This window comes from Macaca mulatta, chromosome 1, assembly GCF_049350105.2.
Source record: "Macaca mulatta isolate MMU2019108-1 chromosome 1, T2T-MMU8v2.0, whole genome shotgun sequence".
Taxonomy (NCBI): domain Eukaryota; kingdom Metazoa; phylum Chordata; class Mammalia; order Primates; family Cercopithecidae; genus Macaca; species Macaca mulatta.
Genome location: NC_133406.1, coordinates 76944871 through 76969151, shown reverse-complemented (window position 1 = coordinate 76969151; position 24281 = coordinate 76944871). Strand labels below are relative to the sequence as shown.

The window sequence follows — 24281 nt, the reverse complement described above, 5'->3', positions numbered from 1 at the left end:
AAAGTTAAAATATGGTCACGACTTACAGAAAAATCTACACGCGATAGATACCAAGGCTGCAGGAGCAAATTTATTATTTTTTCTGAGAAATTCAAGAGCTTGAATTATGTGTCTGCCAAATATAACTAATATTTGAAATATGCTAGTGTGACCAAGGAACCAAATTCTATATTTTATTTAATTTTTACTAAAGAGCCACATGTAGCTAGTGGCTACCATAGTTCTAGATCATCTAAGCTGTATGAATGATTGAAAAAAGCTTCAACATTTACAAATGAAGCAAAAATAATATTAGTATTTCACAGATAATTTTGAGGCTAAGATAAAGATTAAAAGATAAAATGTAAATAAAAGATTAGTAGGCAAAAACTTACATTAAAAAGAGATTTTAAAAGCATACCTATCAAGAAAATTTTACATATGAAGTGACAAACACTTCATTTTTGTTGACCAGGGAATGTAATCACTTTAGGTAGTTTCAGAGCCCTTTGAGGGTAACAACTTAAACAAAACAAAAAAAAAAAAAAAAAAGAGAAAGAAAACATTTACCCACACATAAAATGTCATTATGAATACACATAAATGCATCCTGATTTAACTTCATGTTCAATTCTCATAAGTTACAATGAAGAAAAATATACTCATTGAAATATTATTATTTTAAGATTTAATCTAAGTCCCTTTCCCATTTATGATTTTGTGAGGTAATCTGTAACTCCTCACTAGCCGTCTTTGACAATACAATGACCTTTAGCATAGGACACTACTGTGAAAAGGGACTTTGTGTATTTTTTCCTAATAGAAGAAAATTTAACACAAAGAACTAGTTATTTGAATTCAATTTTCCACCTAAGAGTCTAAAAAATGATATAAAATCTACTGTTCAATAAGTAAATACCAAAATAGTAAATCCATTGTAGGTAATGGTTATAACGGGTATTTACGGTTGCTGGCAAAGTATTTAAAATGTCAAGAGTTAACATTTCTACATACACTTCAGATTAACAAGCTGAATAAAACATGTTAAAAAATAATAAACCTGGCTTTATGAACTCTTTATATAAAATAAAACAGAAACAATCTATAAAAAGACTATATTGGGAACATTAAGATAATCAATCTGAAAGTAAAATCCTTAAAAAAATCCACTTACAATTAAAGTGTGCTATCAACTAAAAAGAGCTTTAAACATGCAATAAAGTCCATTACCATTCTAAATTTCAACAGTTCTTCCATTTAATTGGTGTACTATTATAATTATTCTTCAGATTTGGGAATACAGAAATTATGACTAATATATTTATTTGTATATCTCCTCTCATACAAAACTTGTGGGATAAACAAAGTATTTTCCTCTATGGAAAACTGTTAGAACAACAGTCCAGAGCCTTTAAAGTCCTACTAGTTGTTGAAGAAATATAAAATGTTTAATTAAAATACATATATGCTCAAAGAAAATAGAAGAATGCTATCATTCTGAAGTTTTAGCTCCCAGCTGGGCTATAGAGAAAACGTGTACAAGTTCAGAAAAAGGCAGGCTGGAAATTTTGATGCTAGACCTCATCTTGGGAATTCTAACTATTCCTTCATTTATTTTTATTTTTAATCTTTCTGCAAAATTAATGTACATCCATTGTACAAAATGTTTCTTGTAAAAAATAATTTTTACACATTCTCTTAAATTTCATTTTAACAGTTTAACTCTACATGTTCAATTTTATCTTATTTTTTTCATGTAAAACTAATTTGAAATTCTACAGAATTACAAAATTTTATAATTTTTAATTGAACACATACTTACTGAGTGCCTTTTATGTGTGTATACATATAGTACTTAACGGTTACATAATACTCAATTCTATTAATGGGCCATCATTCCCTTAACCATTCCCATCATGATGGATATTTAGATCATCCACGTAAATTACTCGTGTAGTTCCAGAAGCACTTGATTCTCTCTGCTTCAAAATTCTGATAATATGCTCATATTATCACATTTTGGATAAATCTGTTAATATCATTTGTCAGGTTCTATACTTCCTAGATCTAAGTTAAGCCTAAATTATATCAGTATTTTCTCTTAACAACAAATTATCACCACCTAGTGGCCAATAAAGGAAGGTATTATGGGGACCTGGGTTCTAGTCCCAACTCTGTATTAGCCAGGAATCACTTTGAATTTTAGTTTCTTCACCTCTGAAATGAAAATAATTATATCCTATTTTACCTACTGCAAGGCCCAAGAGATCTAATGTATATAAAAACAACTTCAGAACTTAAAACATTACCTAAATATAAAACACTGACATACAATGGCAATTTTAAAACTAACCAGTGCAATATAGATGCCAATAAATTTAAGGTTATCTCTACCATATGTACTTTCTAAGGACAACAGTACACAAGGGAAAAATGATATACCTTTCTCCAGTTTCCTGTCTTATACAGAAACAAACTAGAAGGAAATGAAGAGTTCAAGACAGGCTTTAATAGTGATGGAGAATGTACTGACAATAAAATGCTTATATTCTGCACACTGGACACTTTTAATATGTTAATAAAGCCAGAAGAAGCCAGGATAATCTATTATTATTTTCTCAGAATACAGAATTTGAATCCTGGTTCTGTCAATGACTATATTGCCAACTTTCAAAAAGTAATTTAAAAGTCAATATTTTATTGCCTGTTTTCCCTATGTTTGATCTTAATGTCTGGTAGAATCATATGAAGCATAAATACACAAAAATAAATTTTTTAAAAATCAACATTTTTCTTATATTCCTAATGTACAGAGTGAGGATCCATGAATGTCTCCAAGGAACCCCCTTTAATTGAACATCCCCTGTAATGAACCTTTTGCTGAGTTCTTCCTATCCTAACAAAGTTTATTATTTTTTTCTATTAAGAAAGCAGTGCATATCCAATGCAGAAAACTTAGAAAACAAAAACTTTTTATAGCAAAACCCCACAGATGATTAAAATTTTAAATGCAGTTTTACTCATTAAAATAGTGTGTCGGTTTAGCATTTCATCATTCTACTAGATCTATTGAATTTGCTTTCTTGCTGTTTTTCTGACCTTCACACTGACTAGTCAGCCCTCCAGAGTTGTCAGCATAATCTTTCTAAAATGCCCATTTGATCACATCATTCACTCCATGTATATAATTTAATGATACCAGGATTTGGGATGTACACCAAACCGTTTCCTGGAAGGATTTAACGTGTCCTTTGCTATCTTTCCTGAACATGTCTGTCTCTTTGTTTACCAGTCACATTCTCAATTATTCTTTAAGACTCAGTTGCCACTTCAACAAAGCAGTTCCCAACTCCCAGAAAGATTTACTTTTCTCCTTGCTGCTTACACTATACCTTCTACATTGTTCTTCAATAATACCTGTATGGTATTAGAATACTTTCAGTTCCATATCTGTCTTACTAGACTGTAAATTTCTGTTTCTTTTATACTCCAGCACTTAAAATGTTACTGACAATTTGAAAATAAAATGTGAGAAGTATCATTTTTGACCTGTCCAAGCTAGACACAATACCTAGAAAAGGTGGAAGATCATATACTGTAAAAAAAAAAAAAAAAAAAAATTTGTTTCTAAAACTGAGTTCAACATAACAAAATACCACTAATCAAATAAAACCACAAAGAAAGAATGGGCTGCTATTGACATCAGATACGGAGAGTAGTTTTGTTTATAAAGTTACACAATACAACTACACTCTCAGAGATTGGGTCCCATTAGGACATACTGTCTTATATTAAATCAGAAATCTGAACAGATTATTAAACAAAATGAATAAGGGTAACAACTTTTGAACCTATTACCTTCATATTTCTTTTCCAATCTTACATTTTGCTAGTTCTTCCCATTATAATTATTTTTTAAAAGAAACCTAGCCTGGGCCAGGCATGGTGGCTCACAGGTGTAATACCAACACTCTGGGAGACTGAAGCAGAAGATCACTTGAGATCAGGAGTTTGAAACTAGCCTGCGCAACATGGAGAGACCCCATCTCTACATAAAACAAACAAATAAAAAAAACAGCCAGATATGGTGGCATGTGCCTATCGTCCTAGCAATTTGAGAAGCTGATGCAGGAGGATTGCTGAGTCCAGGAGTTTAGGTTGCAGTGAGCTATGACCACACCATTGCACTTCAGCCTGGGCAACAGAGCAAGACCCTGTTTCAAAAAAAAAATTACCTAACTTTATTCCTATGGGTTGTGTGTGCTTAATAAAAATTGTTTGGAATCTCAAATGCATTTTTTCTTTTATTTCCCACGGAATCCCTCCTTCATTAAAATGTTATGAATGGCACTTAAATCTGATTTAATAACTTCAATGTATCCTAATAGACACTGTACAAAAGTATAAATGCTAGTAGAAAAACACCAAACAGTAACTCTTGTTTAAATAATCTAGGAGCAATGAAAAAGAAAGAGGTAAACACAGCTCATATACCACTGAGGAAAAAGCAAGCAGCTGGTAGGGAAGAAACAACTGAACTATCTGTAAGCCTCCAAGTAGTACCACTGTTCCAGTGTGGCCTTTTGCTATCTAGGTGCCCATAGGATGGGTGGTATGAAGTATATAATAATGGCAAGAAAACTTTTTCAACATCACATGTCAGACACATTTGTAAGTATTTCACACGAACTGACTAGTTCAACTTTCACAACTCTAAAAGGTAGGTATTATTACTACCATCCAAGACACAGAGAATAACGAGACTGGACACCTACAAACTGGGGAATATAGGACTAGAACTCGGCACTCTGAGTCTAGAGCCCAAGTTCTTAACTACGTTATATGTTGTCAGCTTAAGGGCATTTGTAATTATGATGTTTCTAACTCAGGGAATACATACATGAGAAGTTCAGCTGGATCACTAAGATAAACAACAACCGCAACAAAAAACTGCAACAAAAGACTTGAATACTATTTGCTCTATGAATCAATAACTCATGTATATGAAGAATCCCGCATATGAAAAGTAGGGTAACAGGACTAATGTTTTGTCACAGTATAAGAGTTAAAGAAACATGTGTGTTTTGTGGCATGTGTATAATTCCATAAAACTTAGTGAAGATTTATTTTCACTGGCTGGTTAAAGAACTATACAGTTAACAAAAACAAACATGACTGCATTTGCACTTCTGTGGTCTCTTTCTTTATCTCAATGTAGAAAAAAGACGCTTTATAGACATTAATTAGCTTATCTCACAAAAAATGTTTTCACCCCCACTTTAATCTGGTATATATTACAATATGAAATTAATAAATCTTAGATTTTATAATTTCATAATAGTCAACATATCTTCCAAAAAGAAATTTTATTTTCATAAATTCAAAAAAGGCTTAACAAAATACTGACCATATAACTGCTGCTTTAGAATTATAAGTAAGACTGTATTTTAACAAGGTTCTCTTGGTACTTCAGAAAATAGTCTTTCATTATATGCTAGAAACAAAAATAAACTCCAGATGAGTCAAATAATTCAGTGTAAAAAAAAAAAAAAGCAACACTAGAAAAACCAGTAGAAAATTTATTTTATATTCACTCACATTCTAATGAGAAAACTTACTGAATCTCAGAAATTATTTCAAAGAAATTATAAAAAGTCTTTTTTTAAAGTCTTTTATGTCAAACTATAATGGAATTGAAAACAACAAATTAAGCACAAATTAAAATTAGTTACCACTTCCTGTGTACTTGAGAAAAATTTTTTCTTTTTTTTTTTTTTTGAGACGGAGTCTTCCTCTGTCCCCCAGGCTGGAGTGCAGAGGCACAATCTCGGCTCACTGCAACCTCTGCCTCCTGGGTTCACGCAATTCTTCTGCCTCCTGCCTGGGACTATAGGCGCTCGCCACTACACCCAGCTAATTTTTTGTATTCTTTGGTAGAGACAAGGTTTTACCATGTTAGCCAGGATGGTCTCGATCTACTGACCTCATAATCTGCCCGCCTCAGCCTCCTAAAGTGCTGGGATTACAGGCATGAGCCACCGCGCCCAGCCTGAGAAAAATTTTTTCAAGACCATATTATTCAATGTAATAAGGTTCTAATTCTACTAAAGGCAGTGGAAGTATCAACTGGTACAATTTTTTGTGAAAGGAATTTGATAATACGTATTAAGAATCTTAAAAATGTTCAGCTAAATGTAAGAATCGTTGGCTTTAAAGCGAAATAAAATTTACAAAATTCATATTGGCTCCCAGACCTTAAGAAAATCCAGAGATTCAAGGTTAGTGGACTGCCTCCTTGTGCCAGGAGGCAACTCCAGGGAGACAGAAGCTCTTGTCTTCAGGACCCGTCCAGACCTTGCCATATATATCGCTTCATCTGGCTGTTCCTCTCTTCTTTATAATATCTTCCATAATCAAGTGATAAACTTTATACTCAAGAGGAAATAATCCAGGCAAGGAAGAGCAAGCAGATCAAGATGTGTAGCTCTTTTGGCTGCCGAGTTGTGGTTTTTGACAGATCATGGCATCAGGAACACTACCCCCAAAAGAGATCTTGTGAGCACTGAAGGCCAAATGCTGTGAGAAGACTTTAGGGCTGTAGTGATGCATGAGGTGGTGTCAACAATCCAGCAAGGAAACTAGGTCTACGGATCAACTGCTTACCCCACGTGGTGGCAGTGAGAGTACCAACCCCTTGGGTGATATCAATGTTTCGCACCATCTAGAGAAGGTGGAATGCCAGTTGATGAACTGATCTCAAGCCATCCTGAAATGTGCTAATAAGTCGTGGGCATTTCAAGAGTTGGCTGGCCATGGTGTTCCTCTGTCAGACACTTTTTCTTACGATGGCTATAAAAATTTTGCTAAAATGATTGATGAAGCAGAAGTACTGGAGTTACCAATGGTAGTGAAGAATACACAGGGTCACAGAGGTAAAGCTGTTTTCTTGGCTCGAGATAAGCACCATTTATTTGGCTGATCTAAGCCATCTTAATCATCATGAAGCTCTGTACCCATTCCAGAAGCTAGAAGAGTTTCATGGACAGGATATATGTTCCATTGTCATGGGAGGCTGTATGGTTGGCATAGATGTTCAATAGATGGAAGGATGCAAAGCAACTGCTCACTAAGTGGTGTGGGGATAATGTGCTCAGAGTGAACAAAGGAAGCAGCTAGCTGTCCAGGTGTCTAATATCCTTGGGATGGATGTGTGTGGCATTGACCTCATGACGAAAGATGATGGCTCCTTCTCTGTCTGTGAGGCCAGTGAAATTTGCTATTTTCCTTCAGATGGACCTTGTATTTGAGACCAGCCTGGGCAACATGGTGAAACCCCATCTCCACGAAAATACAAAAAATTAGCCGGGCATGGTGGCAGGCGCCTGTAGTCCCAGCTATTCGTGAGGCCAAGGCAGGAGAATGGCGTGAACCCAGGAGACGGAACTTGCAGTGAGTGGAGATAGCACCACTGCACTCCAGCCTGGGAGACAGAGTGAGACTCCATCTCAAAAAAAAATTAGCCGGGCGTAGTGGTATGCGCCTGTAGTCCCAGCTACTCGGGAGGCTGTGACAGGAGAATTGCTTGAACCCAGGAGGCGGAGGTTGCAGTGAGCAGAGATCTTGCCACTGCACTCCACCTTGGGCAGGCAACAGAGCAAGACTCCGTCTCCAAAAAAGAAAAAAAAAAGATCAGTATTAACCAGTTTTAAGAGAGGTTTGATCATACTTACTTGTACAATTTTTCCCCATTTTAAAAAGAAGTGTTATAAAATTTTTTTCCATAGACTAAAATATTAAAATTGAGTGAAAGGTTGATTATTAATGAACAGAATAATACTTCTTGTCTGTACAGTATCTCATTTCACTTCATAAAAAAGATATGAAAGAGGAGTTTCTAACTTAGGATACCCTAATCATACCTAAAAGAATTTATCTTGCACAGGGTAATTGAGGGACTCACACGTATATTAGTACCTCCGACTCATTAGCAGAAAGAAATACTAAATACTTTTTTTTCACTGAATGACCATACTTTGGAGTACGTATACTACTTGGTATCGAGAAATAAATGGGGAAGAGAACTGCTTAATTAAATCATCATTCATGTGTTCACGTACAGACCTTCTGTTGCCACATATATTATGATATATATACTTTGAACAGTTATATATCATGTGTAAGTAGACAAATGCATTTAAAAACACAAACAGAATAACCTCTGTATCTGATGAAAAGCTCAAGTTTGTGTTGGTGGGGTATGGGAACCAGGAAAAATGTATGTATGTAGTTTTTTTTCAACTTCACCAACTATATCACAGGAAATGTTTGAAATTAGTTCACTTCTAATTTTACTTACCATCTTTTGTGCATTCATGTAATATTAAAACATAGCTTTAGCAACCTATTTCTGGGCTGTAAACTCACACATTAGAATGAAAAGGGGAGAAATGGTCAACTTAGATTTTATAAACATGGATATCTTCTTGAATTCCCTTAAAAATCAAGGTAAAGAATAAGAAAAAAATCATTCTGGAAGACCCAAAAGAAAGAACAATAGATATTTAAGTGAATATTAAATTTATTTTCATAATTGTTTAATAACTTTTATGTAATTTCATTTCCATTATGAGAAAAAATATATCAAATGTGTAGTCATGACAAAATCTTAATTACTGTAAAGTTTTTATACGTTAAAAATTGTAATTCTAAACTATAAAAACTATTTCTGATAGTTTTTATATCACCCATGAAAACTGGATTGTATATAACATACATAATATATACATATACGCATATATTACAAGTATAAGCTATTCTACTTAAACTTTTTAATAATAGCTTTTTTTTTTTTTCTTTTTTGGTGCCTATTATTGACTCGTCATTTCTGCTGGCTTTTCTACAATGAACTTTGAAATATTTCTGTATATACTGTCAATCAGAAAACTACCCTGGAGCATTAGAAAAATTCAACAAGAGACTTGATTTAATCAATCACACTGTCAGACTTTGAAAAGATATCAAAGGCACTGATTTTCAAAACACATCTTTTCTCAAGAAGAAAACAATGGAAAAACAAATTCTCTTCATTCAGTGAGCTCCAAGTTTGGGGTTTAGGGGGCTTACAGACATTGCAAAATCAAGTCTTGTGTTATATTTTTCTCCCAGGTGACTTTTTTTGAAGTTTATGAGCGATCTGCCTGGTAAGACATGATTCCCTCTAAGAAAATATAGGTGCTCAAACAGGTAACCTCTCCTACCACTGTTTTTATGTGTGTGTTTAACTTCATTTAAGATTTGTTTCTGCTTTGAGAAGTGTCTGTTCATGTACTTTGCTCACTTTTTAATGTTTTTTTTTTTTTCTTGTAAATTTGTTTAAGTTCCTTGTAGATTCTGGATATTAGACCTTTGTTAGATGGATAGATTACAAAAATTTTCTCCCATTCTGTAGGTTGTCTGTTCACTCTGATGATAGTTTCTTTTGCTGTGCAGAAGCTCTTTAGTTTAGTTAGATACCATTTGTCAACTTCTGCTTTTGTTGTGATTCCTTTTGACAGTTTCGTCATAAAATTTTTGCACTTGTCTATGTCGTGAATGGTACTGCCTAGATTTACTTCTTGCATTTTCATAATTTTGGGTTTTAGATTTCAATCTTTATTCCATCTTGAGTTAGTTTTTGTATAAGGTGTAAGGAAGCGGTCCAGTTTCTATTTTCTGCATATGGCTAGCCAGTTTACCCAGCCCCATTTATTAAACAGGGAATCCTTTCCCCACTGCTTGTTTTTATCAGGTTTGTTGAAGATCAGATGGTTGTAGATGTGTGGTCTTATTTCTGAGATCTCTATTCTGTTCCATTGGTCTATGTGTCTGTTTTTGTACCAGTACCATGCTGATTTGGTTACTGTGGCCTTGTAGTATAGTTTGAAGTTGGGTAGCATGATGCCTCCACCTTTGTCCTTTTTGCTTAGGACTATCTTGGCTATATGGGCTCTTTTTTGGTTCCAATTTTAAAGCAGTTTTTTTTCTAATTCTGTGAAGAATGTCAATGGTAGTTTAATGGGCACAGCATTGAATCTATAAATTACTTTGAGCTGTATGGCCATTTCACAATATTGATTCTTCCTATCCATGAGCGTAGAATGTTTTTTCCCATTTGTTTATGTCCTCTCTTATTTCCTTGAGCAGTGGTTTGTAGTTCTCCTTGAGGAGGTCCTTTGTATTCTTAATTTTATTCTCTTTGTAGCAATTGTGCATGAGAGTTCATTCATGATTTAGCTCTCTGCTTGCCTGTTGTTGGTGTATAGGAATGCTTGTGATTTTTGCACATTAATTTTGTATCCTGAGACTTTGCTAAAGTTGCTTATCCACTTAAGAAGCTTTGGGGCTGAAATGATGGAGTTTTCTAGATATTGGATCATGTCATTTTCAAATAGATACAGTTTGACTTCTTCTCTTCCTATTTGAATACACTTTCTTTTTCTTGCCTGATTGCCCCGGCCAGAACTTCCAATACTATGTTGAATAGAAGTGGTGAGAGACAGCATCCTTGTCTTGTGCTGGATTTCAAGGGGAATGCTTCCAGCTTTTGTCCATTCAGTATGATACTGGCTGTGGGTTTGTCATAAATGACTCTTGAGACATTTCTCAAAAGCAGACACTTATGCAGCCAAAAAACATGAAAAAAAGCTGAACATCACTTATCACTAGAGAGATGCAAATCAAAATCACAATGAGATGGCATCTCATACCAGTCAGAGTGGCAATTAATAAAAATTCAAGAATTTTTGTGTTTTGAATTTTTAAGATGCGAGGCTGTGGAGAAACGAACACTTTTACAGTGCTGGTGAAAATGTAAATTAGTTCAATCGTTGTGGAAGACAGTGTGGCAATTCCTCAAATACCTAGAATCAGAAATACCATTTGACCCAGGAATTTCATTACTGGGTATATACTCAAAGGAATATAAATCATTGTATTATAAAGGTACATGCACACATAAGTCCATTGCAGCACTATTCACAATAGTAGACATGGAATCAATCCAAATGCCCATCAATGATAGACTGGGTTAAGAAAATGTGGTACATATACTCCATAGAATACTATGCAGACATAAAAAGGAACAAGATCATGTCCTTTGCAGGGACAAAGATGGAGCTGGAAGCCATTATCCTCAGGAAACTAACACAGGAACAGAAAACCAAACACTTACTGTTGGAAGCTGTACCATGAGAACACATGGACACAGAGAGGCAAACAACACACACTGGGGACTGTCAGGGAGGCGGTGAGAGGGAGAACATCAGGATAAACAGCTAATGAATACAGGGCTTAATACCTAGGTGATGGGTTGACAGGTACAGCAAACCACCATGACACGTTTACCTATGTAACAAACCTGCACGTCCTGCACATGTATCCTGGAACTTAAAATAAAATAAAATTAAAATTTTTAAAAGATTTGATATTGTTGTACTAGGATTTTTAAAAATGTAATATACTGCAGAAAATCCACAGTATCTCTAGTACTCAAAGATGAACTAGATAAAGTAATAGATCTAGGAAAGGAAGAGAGAAGATGGGGCAAGAGACAAATGGACAGCAGTTACCATTCACTGTGATAAACTCTTCAATACACACTCATTAAGAGTACTACTCAGAGTATTTTCTCCTTTTATCTTTTTTTTTTTTGCTTATGAAGACTAATTTTATTTTTTTAAGCAATTTCTTATCCTAATCTTTTATTTTCCTATTGCCACCATACCACTTCAGACTTTCATTATATTATACTCGTTTCTCCATGTCAGACTTCTCATCCTTTTACTTACCCCTTCTACCAAATTAGTTTTTCAAAGTATAATTCTAATTAACTATGACTTGAAGACATTATTTAATGATCCTTTACCAATTATTACATGTTATTATACCTACAACATAAAGGATAAAAACTGAACAGAGTATTTACTGACAGACTAGAATAAACCAAATATTTTATTCATCTCTCAGTAAATAGATATTATATTATTATTTCCACTTTACTGATTAGGTAGCAAAAATTAAGTATAGGTAATAAGTGGTAAGCCAACTAGGAAGTGGTGGACTGTAGATTTGAACTCATTTTTGTCACCATTATTTCATCATGTTCTAGTCTCTTACTGTGGCTATCTGGGTCAACAGATACTTTCTAGTTAGACGCAAACTTTGTTACAGCCAACTAATGTCCAGGCAGACAAAAACAAAAAGCATTACTTTGTCTACTTCTATTTTAATGTACATTCCCTATACCTAGACTTCTACACTATAATAGTTAAAATTTTAATAATCTGTGCATCTTAAATGCCACTGCCATCTTTCTATTAAATCTTTCTCTTATAGCCCCAAATGCATATGACTACTTCTTCCTCTGAATTCCTATGGTACTAATCGACAATGTACTGATTGGGCAATGCTATTCATTATAGATTTCCTGAGTATTTGCTCTGTGCCAGGCATTGTGATAGGTCCTGGGAAATAAAAAGAAACATACACTATCATTTGCTTTGAAAAGCTATTAGTTATACCACATTAGAGCACTCATCACAGCCTGGCTGGCATTATAGTTACCACTTAATCTTATTGGCCATTTCAGGTTGTAAGAAATATGTAAGGCAGATAGATCCTGTTTTATTTATCTGCATGTCCCTGTGAACATCTATAATACTGTCTGGCACATAGTGGGGACTTAAAAAATACTTCATAATCCCCTAGACTAAGTTGGGCATCTCTTCCCTATGCTCTTCCTAGTCCTCCCATAGTGCTCCATGTTTCTCTTTATTAGAGTTATACATCAACGTTAAGCATAGAAACATAGAAATACAGAGTTAAACATAATGAGGAAACTAAGGACCAGAAAAGTGATATTACTGGTGCTAGAGGCCTTGCTGCTTTCAACAAAGTGGAAACTAACACCAACACGGAATAGAATAGATTTTATCCATTATATCATGTTGCCTCTCCTGACTCAACAGATAGTTCAGTACTTCAATAAACACAAAGAAAGTTTATTAGTTTACTCAAATTCCATCTATAAAGAATTTCAATGTGCATTTTAAAGTTATTTAGAACATAATGGAGATACTTAATTTGCTTTTTAATTTCATCATTAAATATAACCCATTATAAGTTAAATAGTTACAGATGGAAATAAAATCCTTTCACCAAAATATGTCGTGTACTATTCATATTCTACACGCCCCATCTCACTTTTGTGTGTGTTAGAAAAACAGAGATTTTAATAATTTATGCATATGCTAAGTACAGAAACAGAAAAAGGCATTCAGCAGAATAAAGAGCTTATATAAAGCTACTTATATTCCCTTAGGAACAGGGCTTGCTAAAGACAAGTCTAACAAAAATTTATAAATACTTTATTCTTGTGAGATTAACTCTGAAGATTATAATTTTCATAAATTTAACAGTATATTCTGACTGCATATGTTAATAATGGCAATAGTTGTTTAAATATATTCACAAGACTTAAGGTAACTGAAGTAAAATGTTTTAAAAATTGAAATGAATAATCTCTTAACTGAAAATTAAACTAGAAGAAAAATTTTAACTGCCACAAGATTCTCAAAATCTGTTATTATTCAAAAAGAAAATCAATTAAAGTTTCATGTGCTGTTGTTTATAATTCTTATATCTTTGAAATCCTCAATATGTAAAGTTTATCTGAAACTATGAATGCATTAAATGATATGTAAGTGCTTCTAAATAATGTTCCAAGTAAGATTTGATGTATAGAATTACACAAAAGTGAACAGCTATAAATTACCAACATTTAAATGTCTTACCTATTAATATCCTGTTCTTCTTGATGCCACTTTTTACTTCTTCATCAATCAAATCAGTAAGCACTTGACACATGACATCAATTGATTCAAGGTGTTCTGGGCAGTCATTGCTTATTTTAAATCTGTCAAACCATACATTGGAGAGTCCTCCTTTCATAGGAGTATATGATCTGTTTAACAACCGCCCCCAAAAAAAGAAAAGGAAAAGGGAATATGAAAATTGATGCTTTAATTCTCAAAATATTAGTGTTTTGAATAAATGATTTAAATTTCCTCTAAGTTTTATAAGTTAAATGCATATTAAAACTACTCCCATGTACATTGTATTAATTATCCTATACTTACATTTAATCCATTAAAATTTACTAATGCCAGTTCATATCATCTTTACCTACTCCCTCCATCTTTTAAGAGGTAGAACAGTTACAGTACCAGTGAATCTTAATCCATTCATTGTATATTCACGCTCTGGGATACTATGTTGGTTAAAAAAAAATACACACACATATGTGCACAGGCACACACACCATCAAGATATTCCAAACTGTAACGGAGTAAAGGGGGTCCTGTATTCAAGTACTATGTTGGTAGATGTAAATGAAAGGGGAACAAGAAAAAATCTTAGAGATTTCTGTGGGCAAACACAGAGAGGCACGGGGGATATATAAGATAAACACAGAGAACAAATGTTTTCCAAATATGAAAAACAGAAGAGTTGCACAGAAGATAATGCTTATCCCTTGGCATGCCCTGCTTTCTCCTCATGTAATGATGAAAAAACAGAGTGCCAAAGAAAACACCTCCAGTGACAAAAGTGCCTATAGTAAGTTGAAAGAACTCTAAACCAATGACAGTATTTCCCTTTGATGAACCCGACACATGATTCTTCCCAAACCAATACCTCCGCTACTTTGCCATCTCAAATTTGGCTATATACTGTCACCCACCAAAGTTAGTAAAGTAAAAGCATGAAATGTGCAGCTAAATTGAAAAACAAAAATAGAGGGTTAAAGGACAACAGGTGAGACCTGAACGTGCTTTTGTACTTCTTCTCTAGTGAAAAACCCAAGTAGAACCTCAGCATATCCAAGGAGCTAGAAATATTCAATTGTCATTGGCCTTGGGATGCATACAATCTTTAGGACTAGTGGGTGGTGCTGGAAGGGAACAGAATTACACCATTTTTCAATATTGATCATATCACCCCAAAATAGACATCCACTTAAGGAGCTTGGGCATCAAGAAGGTTATAGTTGGAATGTTTCTCAGAGAAACTGAAAAAAAACCTGGAAACAAGAAAGTTGCACTGACTAAAATTTAACAAAATTTCATATACAGGGGATCTTTTATTTACTCAAATAGAATCATACAAACATTACTTCGTAACACGTTTTCTAAAATTTAAATGATACGATGAATACCTCTGAAAGTCAGTACATAAAAACTTAAATGTTTCCCTAAGTTTATGCAGACACATAAAATTTTTAAAATATGAAATTATATGTACATTGTTTAGATGTATTTAATGTAAATCTCATTCATTTTTTACTCATCTCTCCATTCCTCCTCTTCTCTCCAACTCCCTCACACATCTTGTCCTTTACATTCAGGAAACTGTAAATGATCTGAGATATATCCTTCAATGTTATTCTTATACATAAAAACATGATATTTACAGGCTATTTCTTGGAGCACTATTAGCTTTTCAAAAATAGTCTATCTGATTGTATTATGTGCATCATTCTTTTTTCCTTCAACAATAGCTCATGGAAATCCTTTCATCAGATATAGTTCTAACTTACCCTTTTAATGGCTATATTCTATCCTATGATAAGGATATTCTACAATTTAATCAGCCATTCCTCTAATAATGGGAATTAATTTGGTACCCAGTTTTCAGTCACTAAGAACAATGCTTCATTAAACATATGCATACATGTTTTTATCTACTAGAACTTTTATTCCGATGGAAAACAGTGAAGAAACAGGTTGGATTAAAAGGTACAATTTTTGTCTTAATAGATGTCTCAAAGTTGCTTCCATAAAAGTTGTAAAAATTCACCTTCCTGCAGGAAAGGTACAAAAATGTCCTTTTGCCCACAGCACTAATAGCAGTAGGTGCTAACATACATTAAAATGTTACCATTAAAGAGTATTAATTGAAGTTTTAAAACCAACTTTATTGAGGTATAATTTACATATATAAACTATATTGAACTACACACATTTTAGGTGTACAGTTCAATTACCTTTTACAAGGCAACCACCATCTCCACAGTGATATATAGAACATTCTTTTTCCTTGGAAAATTCCATCATGCCCCTTCACAAGCAACTCCCGTAAACTTCCCAGGCAACTACTGAGTGAGTCTAACAATATTGATTTCTTTTGCCTGTTCTATAACTCCACATAAGTGGAATTGCTGACTGATACCATTTGCTATATTTTTTCCTATTGTGGTTTCAATTTTTTTCTTGTTTAAAAGAGTACCTTGTCTATTATTGACAAATATTTGTTACATTTATTTCAGGTATTTTCTTCCAAGTCTATTTTGAATATTGATATTACGTTATTATGTATTTAAGGTTTTTTTTTTTTTTTTAAACTGGATAAAATACTCCACATTTGATATAATGTCTTTTTTTTAAAAAAATTAAATTTCTGGGTCTCCAGATTTGCTTAAGAAGCTCCTGCCAATCCATACGTTTTTTTTGAGACGGCTTCTCGCCGTTACACAGGTTGGAATGCAGTGGCGTGATCTCGGCTCACTGCAAGCTCCGCCTCCCAGGTTCGCGCCATTCTCCTGACTCAGCCTCTTGAGTAGCTGATACTACGTAGACGCCCGCCACCACGCCCGGCTAAGTTTTTGTATTTTTAGTAGAGACGGGGTTTCACCGTGTTAGCCAGGATGGTCTTGATATCCTGACCTTGTGATCCGCCCGCCTCGGCCTCCCAAACTGCTGGGATTACAGGTGTGAGCCACCGTGCCTGGCCCCATACTTTTTTTATTTGTAAAAGCCCAGATTTTAAGATTTTTGTTTTCATTTTTATATCTAAGACTTGAATTTTGGGGGAATTTCATACATGGAGTAACCTAAAGATTCAAATTCATTTTATTCCATGGGATAGCCAACTGTGCTTGTGCTATTAAAAGAGAGAGAAAGGGAGGGAAGGGGAAGACACCCTTCTCAGCAAACAGTGAAATTTTATCTTTGCCACATATTTTATAGTTCTGCATTATCTAGTCTCTCTAAACCTGATTTCTGTGAGAGAATTAAGCCCTAAGACATATGTTATATATAATGAACTGACTTCCCTCCAACACATTTAGAATGGTGCTAGTTTTATATCATACATGCGGTGGGCGGGGGAACAGTCACTCAAATAATTTTCTATGTCTTGTGATTCAGCTGAAGAGCTTTAGTTGAGAAAGGCTCTATTTTGTTCCACTAATCTATTTATCTATTAAGTTAGTATCACATTAATCACATTATGGTTGTTTTAGAGCATATTCTGAAGTTGTGTAAGGTAAGTTCCCCTCTCCTTACCATCATTACTACTAGTCTGTGTTTTCATACTTGTCCTAGCTATTCTCAGGCATCTATTGTTCTTGATTATCCAATAAATTTATCAAAAAATTTAGTAAACTTTAAACTACTTTCAAATAATTATCCTTAAAAAATATTTTTGGAATTCTAATTAATATTGCATTATTGTCTGAGAATTACATTTTATGACATAAACCTGTGAGGAGGGCAGATTTTTGCAGACTGAGCTTTTCCTTCATTGCTCTTTATCCAGGCTCTCCTACTATAAAATCTTGCATCAACTCTATAGTAGGACTCCTACAGAGCACAAATTATCCCACAACCCCATATGCCGTCTGACCTCAGAAGCTGTGTGGCTCTAGAAAGGTAGATAAATTGGAATTAGAAGGGGAGAGAAGGCAGAAAGCATTCAAACCTTCCTCATCCCAGAATCCCTGAAAATGAGAGTAGATGTTTTCCAAATAGTCATTGTCAGACAAAATGAAACCCCAAATTGTAGTCAAACTGTCACTAAAATCACGGTGAAGTTCTAAATCAAAATATCAAAAATACAACACTCACTTTAAAATTCAAATGAGCCTGTTACCCTTTTGGATTGTTTCTACTTCCCTTTTCATTTGACGCTGCTATTTCTGTGCTTATTTGTCTGTCTAAATACTTAAATAAGGATGATATCATAGGCTAAAATGTGAATCATTCTGGGAACTCAGCCATTAATGGAAAAAAGTGACATTCACTTAACTTTTCTTTTTTTGACAATACCTTAATTACAGATAGATGCTCAGTAGAGGTAGAATCCCAATGTAAGTATTTTACTAATGTGGTAGCTAAGAAAATTAAAATTCTCTTCAAACGGAGTAACTGAGAAAAGTTAACAGACAAAAATAATTTAGAACTTTCTTGCTAAGAAAGCATAACCAAGAATGTATAAATCTCCTAAAATGTTAGAATAACATTTAAATAAAATATAAAAGTTTGTTTTTTAAACAGCTAAAAACTGTCACATATGTTATACTCATTCACCTTCTTCCTCAAATAAATCACTTTATTAGCTGGTATAAAACTCCTCAGACATTACCACAATAAATAAATATGTTTGGCAAAGAACATCTGTGTGGTTCCTAAGTTAATCAATCAATCAACCCATTACACATTGGTAAAATACTAAGCTAGAATAAAATGTCCAAAGTTTTAAAAAAAGAGTTGACATTCAGCTTCATACCAAGTTGTTTTTGATCTGTATTGCCTTAAAGTCATAAAATCCAAAGGTCATTCATAACCTTTAAATTAACAAACTGGCACCAGTCTTCTTCTTTATCCTCATTTCATACCACTTCTCCCACCATTCACTAGGTTCCAGTCACATCTGTCACTTCCTTTTCTTCACATAGGACAAGCTCATTATTAGTTGAGTGACTTTGCATCTGATATCCCCACTACTTAGAGGGCTCTTTGCAACATTTCTGCATGGTGGGCTCCGACTGTTCATTTAGGTCTCAGCTCAAGTGTCACCTTCTCAGGGGAGCTTCTTTGACTCTCCAACTGAAAATATACCTCCCTTTTACCCCACAACACACACATATACTCGCTATCCCATTATTCTATTTAACAGTCTTAATACCATTTATCACTATTTGAAATTATTACATTTAATTTCCCTTTATTTTCTGTCTCTACATAAGCTCACTGAGAGCAGGGACTTTATCCTTTCCACAGACATAGCCCAGGTGCTAAGAACAAAGCCTGACATAGAAGAGATGCTAAATATCTGCTGAACAAATTTCAGTAATCATTTGTGTCACTTGGGAATAATTTGTGTCAGCTAGAAATAACCATGTCTAAAATTATTTTATTTTTGCTTCAAACATATTTTGACTTTAACTCTTGTAAAATCTACACTGTGATTTGTAGAAAACAGTCCATTTTTGTTCCTTTTTTAAAAAACCATATCTAGGAAAACTTTTTCATACTAGTGCATATTTAAACATACCTAATACTTACCAAAGAAGTACATTATTTCTTCAAAGTAGCTGTTTTTAGTAGGGTTCCTTACTAGCATACTTGTAGTACAGATTTACCGTTATCAGGAGAGGGCTCTCCTACTATCATGCTTCAGATAGGAATCCTAAGTGATGGAGTAAAGAGGAATTCAATTGTTTACGATGCCTAAATAAAAAGTGCCTAGTTTATTTTAGAATAGATATTTACTGAAAAATACAAACATGGCCTTTATGTGGAAAAACAGTGAATCCAAAAGTATAGGCACTATGCAAATCTTATTACTTTTATAATTTTTTAAAACACCAAAAGAAACTATATTATCATATAAATCATAAGTGGCTTGTTAAAAAGTATTTTTAAATGGAAATTCTGATAATAAACACAAACTAAGAAAATCTCTAATTGTAAATATAGCTAAAGCATGTCACAGAAATAAAAATCTTTATTGGGCACTTGAATTAAAGAGTCCAAATTACCACAGTGGAAAAAAAAAAAAAAAAAAAAGCAGTATTTTCCATCTAAATCAACACAGCAAACTAATTGCTGAGTTTTACTGAATATGCCCCTACCTTAGCTGATTTAAAACATCTATTAAATATAGTTGAGGAAAATGGATACCTTATAATCAAAATGGTAATTCACAATTTAATCAAAACATGCTTATATGCTGTAATAGACCACAAGTGAGTAAATACAATAAACTATTGTTCTCCTCTTAAGCTCTTTACAATATGGTTGACTGTTGAAAACAAAAATTATAACCTTGTTTGGTACAGTTTTCAATGTATGCAGACAAAATACATATGAAAACTATAACATACACAAGATGAGGATAAAGGGACCTATATAGTTACAAGGAAAAAAAAAAAACCAACAAAGAACTCTAAGTAGGTAAAAAATCTGTGCTATGTACATCATAATCCCTATGGCAATCAGAAAAAAATAAAGCAAAATGGTGTATTAAAAAATGAATAATTCAGTAGAAAGTATAAAAAGGAAACAGAGGAATGAAAAGCAGTAGACCTAAATTCAAGATGTAAATTGCTTAAACAAATCACTTGGAAGACAAATTATCAGCTTGGTTACAAATGAAAACAAAGCCCAACTACGTGTTGTCTATAAGAAATCCACTTTAAATATAATGATATAGGTAGGTTAAAAGCAAAAGAATGGAAAAAGACATACTGTACAGCTCTAATCAAAAGGTAAAAGGATGAAAAGTGTCATGTAAACAGTAAGCATAGGGAAGTTGAGATATATTATATTTTTATTAAACACAGCACAACAGAGTATTACCACAAATTAAAAAGGAACATTTTATAGATAAAAGTAGCCATAAAAAGACATAATACTACATGAATATGCACCTAATAATATAGCCCAAAAATACATAAAGAGAAAACTGACAGAACTAAAGGGAGAAACAGACCAATCTACAATCATAGAGATTTTAATACCCATCCCTTGGTAACTAACAGAACAACTTAGAAAAGTAATCACTAAGCACATACAGAATTAGCGTGATGCTTTCAAACACCGTGAACCATTAACATTTATAGAACACGACACACAGAAATGTACAGTAACAGTCACCAAGATAGACCATATGCAAAGCCATAAAAAGGTCCCAATGAGTATCAAAAAGAAGAAAATCATACAGGCTATTTTCTCTAACAATAATGAAATGAAACTAGATATCAGCAGTAATAAGAATATCTGGAAGAGCTCCAAATATCTGGAAGGAACATATTTCTAAATAACTCCTGGGTTAATGAGGACCCAGAGCTTAAGGGTTATTTGGGTCCCATGGGTTATATAGGTCCCAGAACTATATTTTCCATAACTGGCCAGAGTAATACCTTCCATCCCACATACCCTTCTTACAGTGTAACTCTGTCTGACACTTCATCAAGAAACAGAAGTCTATGTTTTCTCCGCTTGATTCTACGGAGTCTTTTAACTAATGAAGGAAGAGAACTATGTTACTGCTAACACTAGGTCTATAGGTCTGGTTCTCTTTAGACACTTGCTCTTGGAATCCAGCCTCCATGCTGCCAGGAAGCCCAAGATACTACATGGTGAGGTCTCACAAAAGTGTTACAGTAATAAGACCAAAGGAAGGTCCCAGTTAATATCCAGCATTATGCCATATATGTGAGTGAGCCTTCAGATGATTCCAGTTCCTAGCAATCACATGACGAGTCATCACCAGTCTTCAAGTTTCGCCATAGGAGAGGCCCCAGATCAAGTCATAACCACTGCCCCCCTTCTGAATTCTTAGCCCACAAAATTTGTGAACGTAACAAAACTATTATTATTTGGGGTGGTCTGTTATACAAGTACAGCAATGGGACCATGAAGATTTGAAAACATTTCAATACAAATAAAAAGAGAGAGAAAAAATTAGTGGAACTTAGCTAAAGTAGTATTAGTGAGAAATGTATAGATTTAATGTAAATAGAAGAAAATAAGAAATATAAGATAGTTATAAATGAAATAGAAAGCAATTAAGAGAGAAAATAAGAAAGCCAAAGTTGGTTCTATAAAAGCTTAATAAAATTGGTAACCTCTTGGTAAGATGAACCATGAAAAAAAAGAGAAAATATACAAATTATTACCAGTAATGAAATAAAAGGTATCAACAACAAATCATAAAAGCATTAAAAGGAAATATCATGAACATCTTTGTGTCAATAAATTTGACAAATCAGAAAAAAGATACAAACTTCATAAGAAACACAAATTATCAAAACTGGCATAAAAATAAATATAAAATCTGAATATCTTGGTTTCATGAAAGAAATTGAATTCATTACCCAAACCTTCATACAAGGAAATCTCAGGTTCAGGTAATTTCACTAGTGAATTTTATCAAATATTTAAGGAAGAAATAACATAAACTCAGACACAGAGAAGGGAATCCTTCCCAATGCTTTTAAGAGACTAGCATAACCCTGATGATAAAGTTTTTCAAAGGCATTAAAGAAAATCACAGAACAATATTCCTCAAGAACACAGACATAAAATTCTTTACCAAAGTATTAGCAAAACGAATTTAGATACATATAAAAAGGATAATACATTACAAAAGGGTTTATCTCAGGAATGTAAGGTTGGTTTAAGACTTGGAAATCCATTAATGTAATTCATTGTGTTAACAAAATGAAAGATAAAAACCATGACTACTTCAAAGGACACAGAAAAGCATTTGATAAATTCACAAAGAAACCTCTCAGCTAATTAGGCAAAGAAATGTCCTTGATATTAAAAAAAAAGGCATATATACAAAAAAAACCCTAGGACTAACATCATACTTAACGGTGAAATACTGAATACTTCCCCTCTAAGATTACACAGGAAGGAAGTACTCATTTCTATTTAACATGGTACTGGAAGTTCAAACAAGTTCAAAAAAGCAAGACAATGAAATAAAATGCATATACAAAGTTCATAAGGAATATACTAAATAAGTACTAGAAATAAGTGAATTTAGAAAGATAGCAGGACACAGGACAAAATAAAAAAGTAAATTTATTTCTCTGTACTAGCAACAATTTAAAAATTAAATTTTTTAAAATTCCATTTACAATAACATGAGGAAACAAAATACTTGTAAACAAATTTAGCAAAAGACTGCTACACTAAAAACTCCAAATCACTTCTGAGAGAAATTAATAAAGACCTAAATAAATGGTGAGACATACCATGTGTATGTATTAGAAGGCATCTATTTTCTCTAAATCAAACTAGGTTCCATGCAATTTCAATCAAAATCCAAACAGTTGTTTTGTAAAACTGAAGAGCAGGTTCTAAAATTTACACGTAAATGCAAGTAACATAGAATGGGCAAAAGTTACACCACTTGGTTTCAAAATTTTCTATACAGCTGTGATAATTAAAACAATTTTATACTACTATAAGATTAGACCAACAGACCAATGGAATAGAGTCTAGATAAGAATTCAAATTATGCTCACAAAAAGACTTGTAACAAGAATATTTATGGTAGCATTATTCATTAGCTCTCCAAACGTGCAACAACAGTAAAATAAATAAACAAATTGTGGTATATTTATACAATACCTACTTAGAAGTTTTAAAATTGAACTATTGATACACACATCACACATATAGATGAACCCCAAAAATACCAAGTTGAATAAAAGAAGCCAGACACAAGATTACATTAAATCATTTCACTAAATGACTCAATTTAACTGAAATTCAAGAACAAGCCAAACTATATTATAATAGATATCCAAACAATAATACATGAGACGGGAATTGACTTGAAAGAAGCACGAGGAAACTTTCTGCAGTGATGAGAATCTTCTCCAACTTAATTGAGGTAAACAGGTGCATAAAGTTACCAAAATTCTCTGTACTATAATTTATCAAAATTAACTATGCACATACAATTTTTGTATTTACTGTAATTTTAAAGAAACATGTTAGAACTTATGTCCACAAGATATCATTAAGAATGTGAAAATGCAAACCACAAAGAGAAGGTATTTGTATTCATATATCCAACAAGAATAATAAACTGTAGCCAAAAAACTATAGAGCTCCAACAAATCAATAGAAAAAGATGACCAAATAAAAAGAATGGGCAAATAATCTGAGTGGGTATTTCTTTTGAGGATATTTAAATGCTCAATAAGCATATGAAACAGTGTGGAACATCATTAGCATTAAAGAAATATTAATTAAAAGCACAATAAGATACCATTACACATCTACTGGTTTGGCTAAAATTAAAAAGACAATGGAAAGTGTTCAGGAGGATGTGAGATAAATGGGAATATTGAATACTGCTGGCGAGGCTGTCAACTGTTACAGCCTCTCTGGAAATAGGTTTGGCATTGTGTACCAAAGTTAATAAAGCTTAACCTGCTTTTATATGTTTCATTTTCACTCATT

General features: G+C 33.4%; 1 protein-coding gene and 1 pseudogene across 2 annotated transcripts in view; one reads left to right on the top strand and one right to left on the bottom strand.

Moving 5' to 3' along the window:
• Positions 1-24281, bottom strand: part of LYPLAL1 (lysophospholipase like 1) — a 39271-nt gene that overhangs the window by 5927 nt on the left and 9063 nt on the right. For both annotated transcript variants that reach the window (XM_015114967.3, NM_001266865.1), the window contains 1 exon segment: positions 13809-13978. In XM_015114967.3, coding sequence (XP_014970453.1) covers positions 13809-13978 — 170 coding nt within the window.
• Positions 4440-7286, top strand: LOC100426542 (beta-citrylglutamate synthase B pseudogene; annotated as a pseudogene).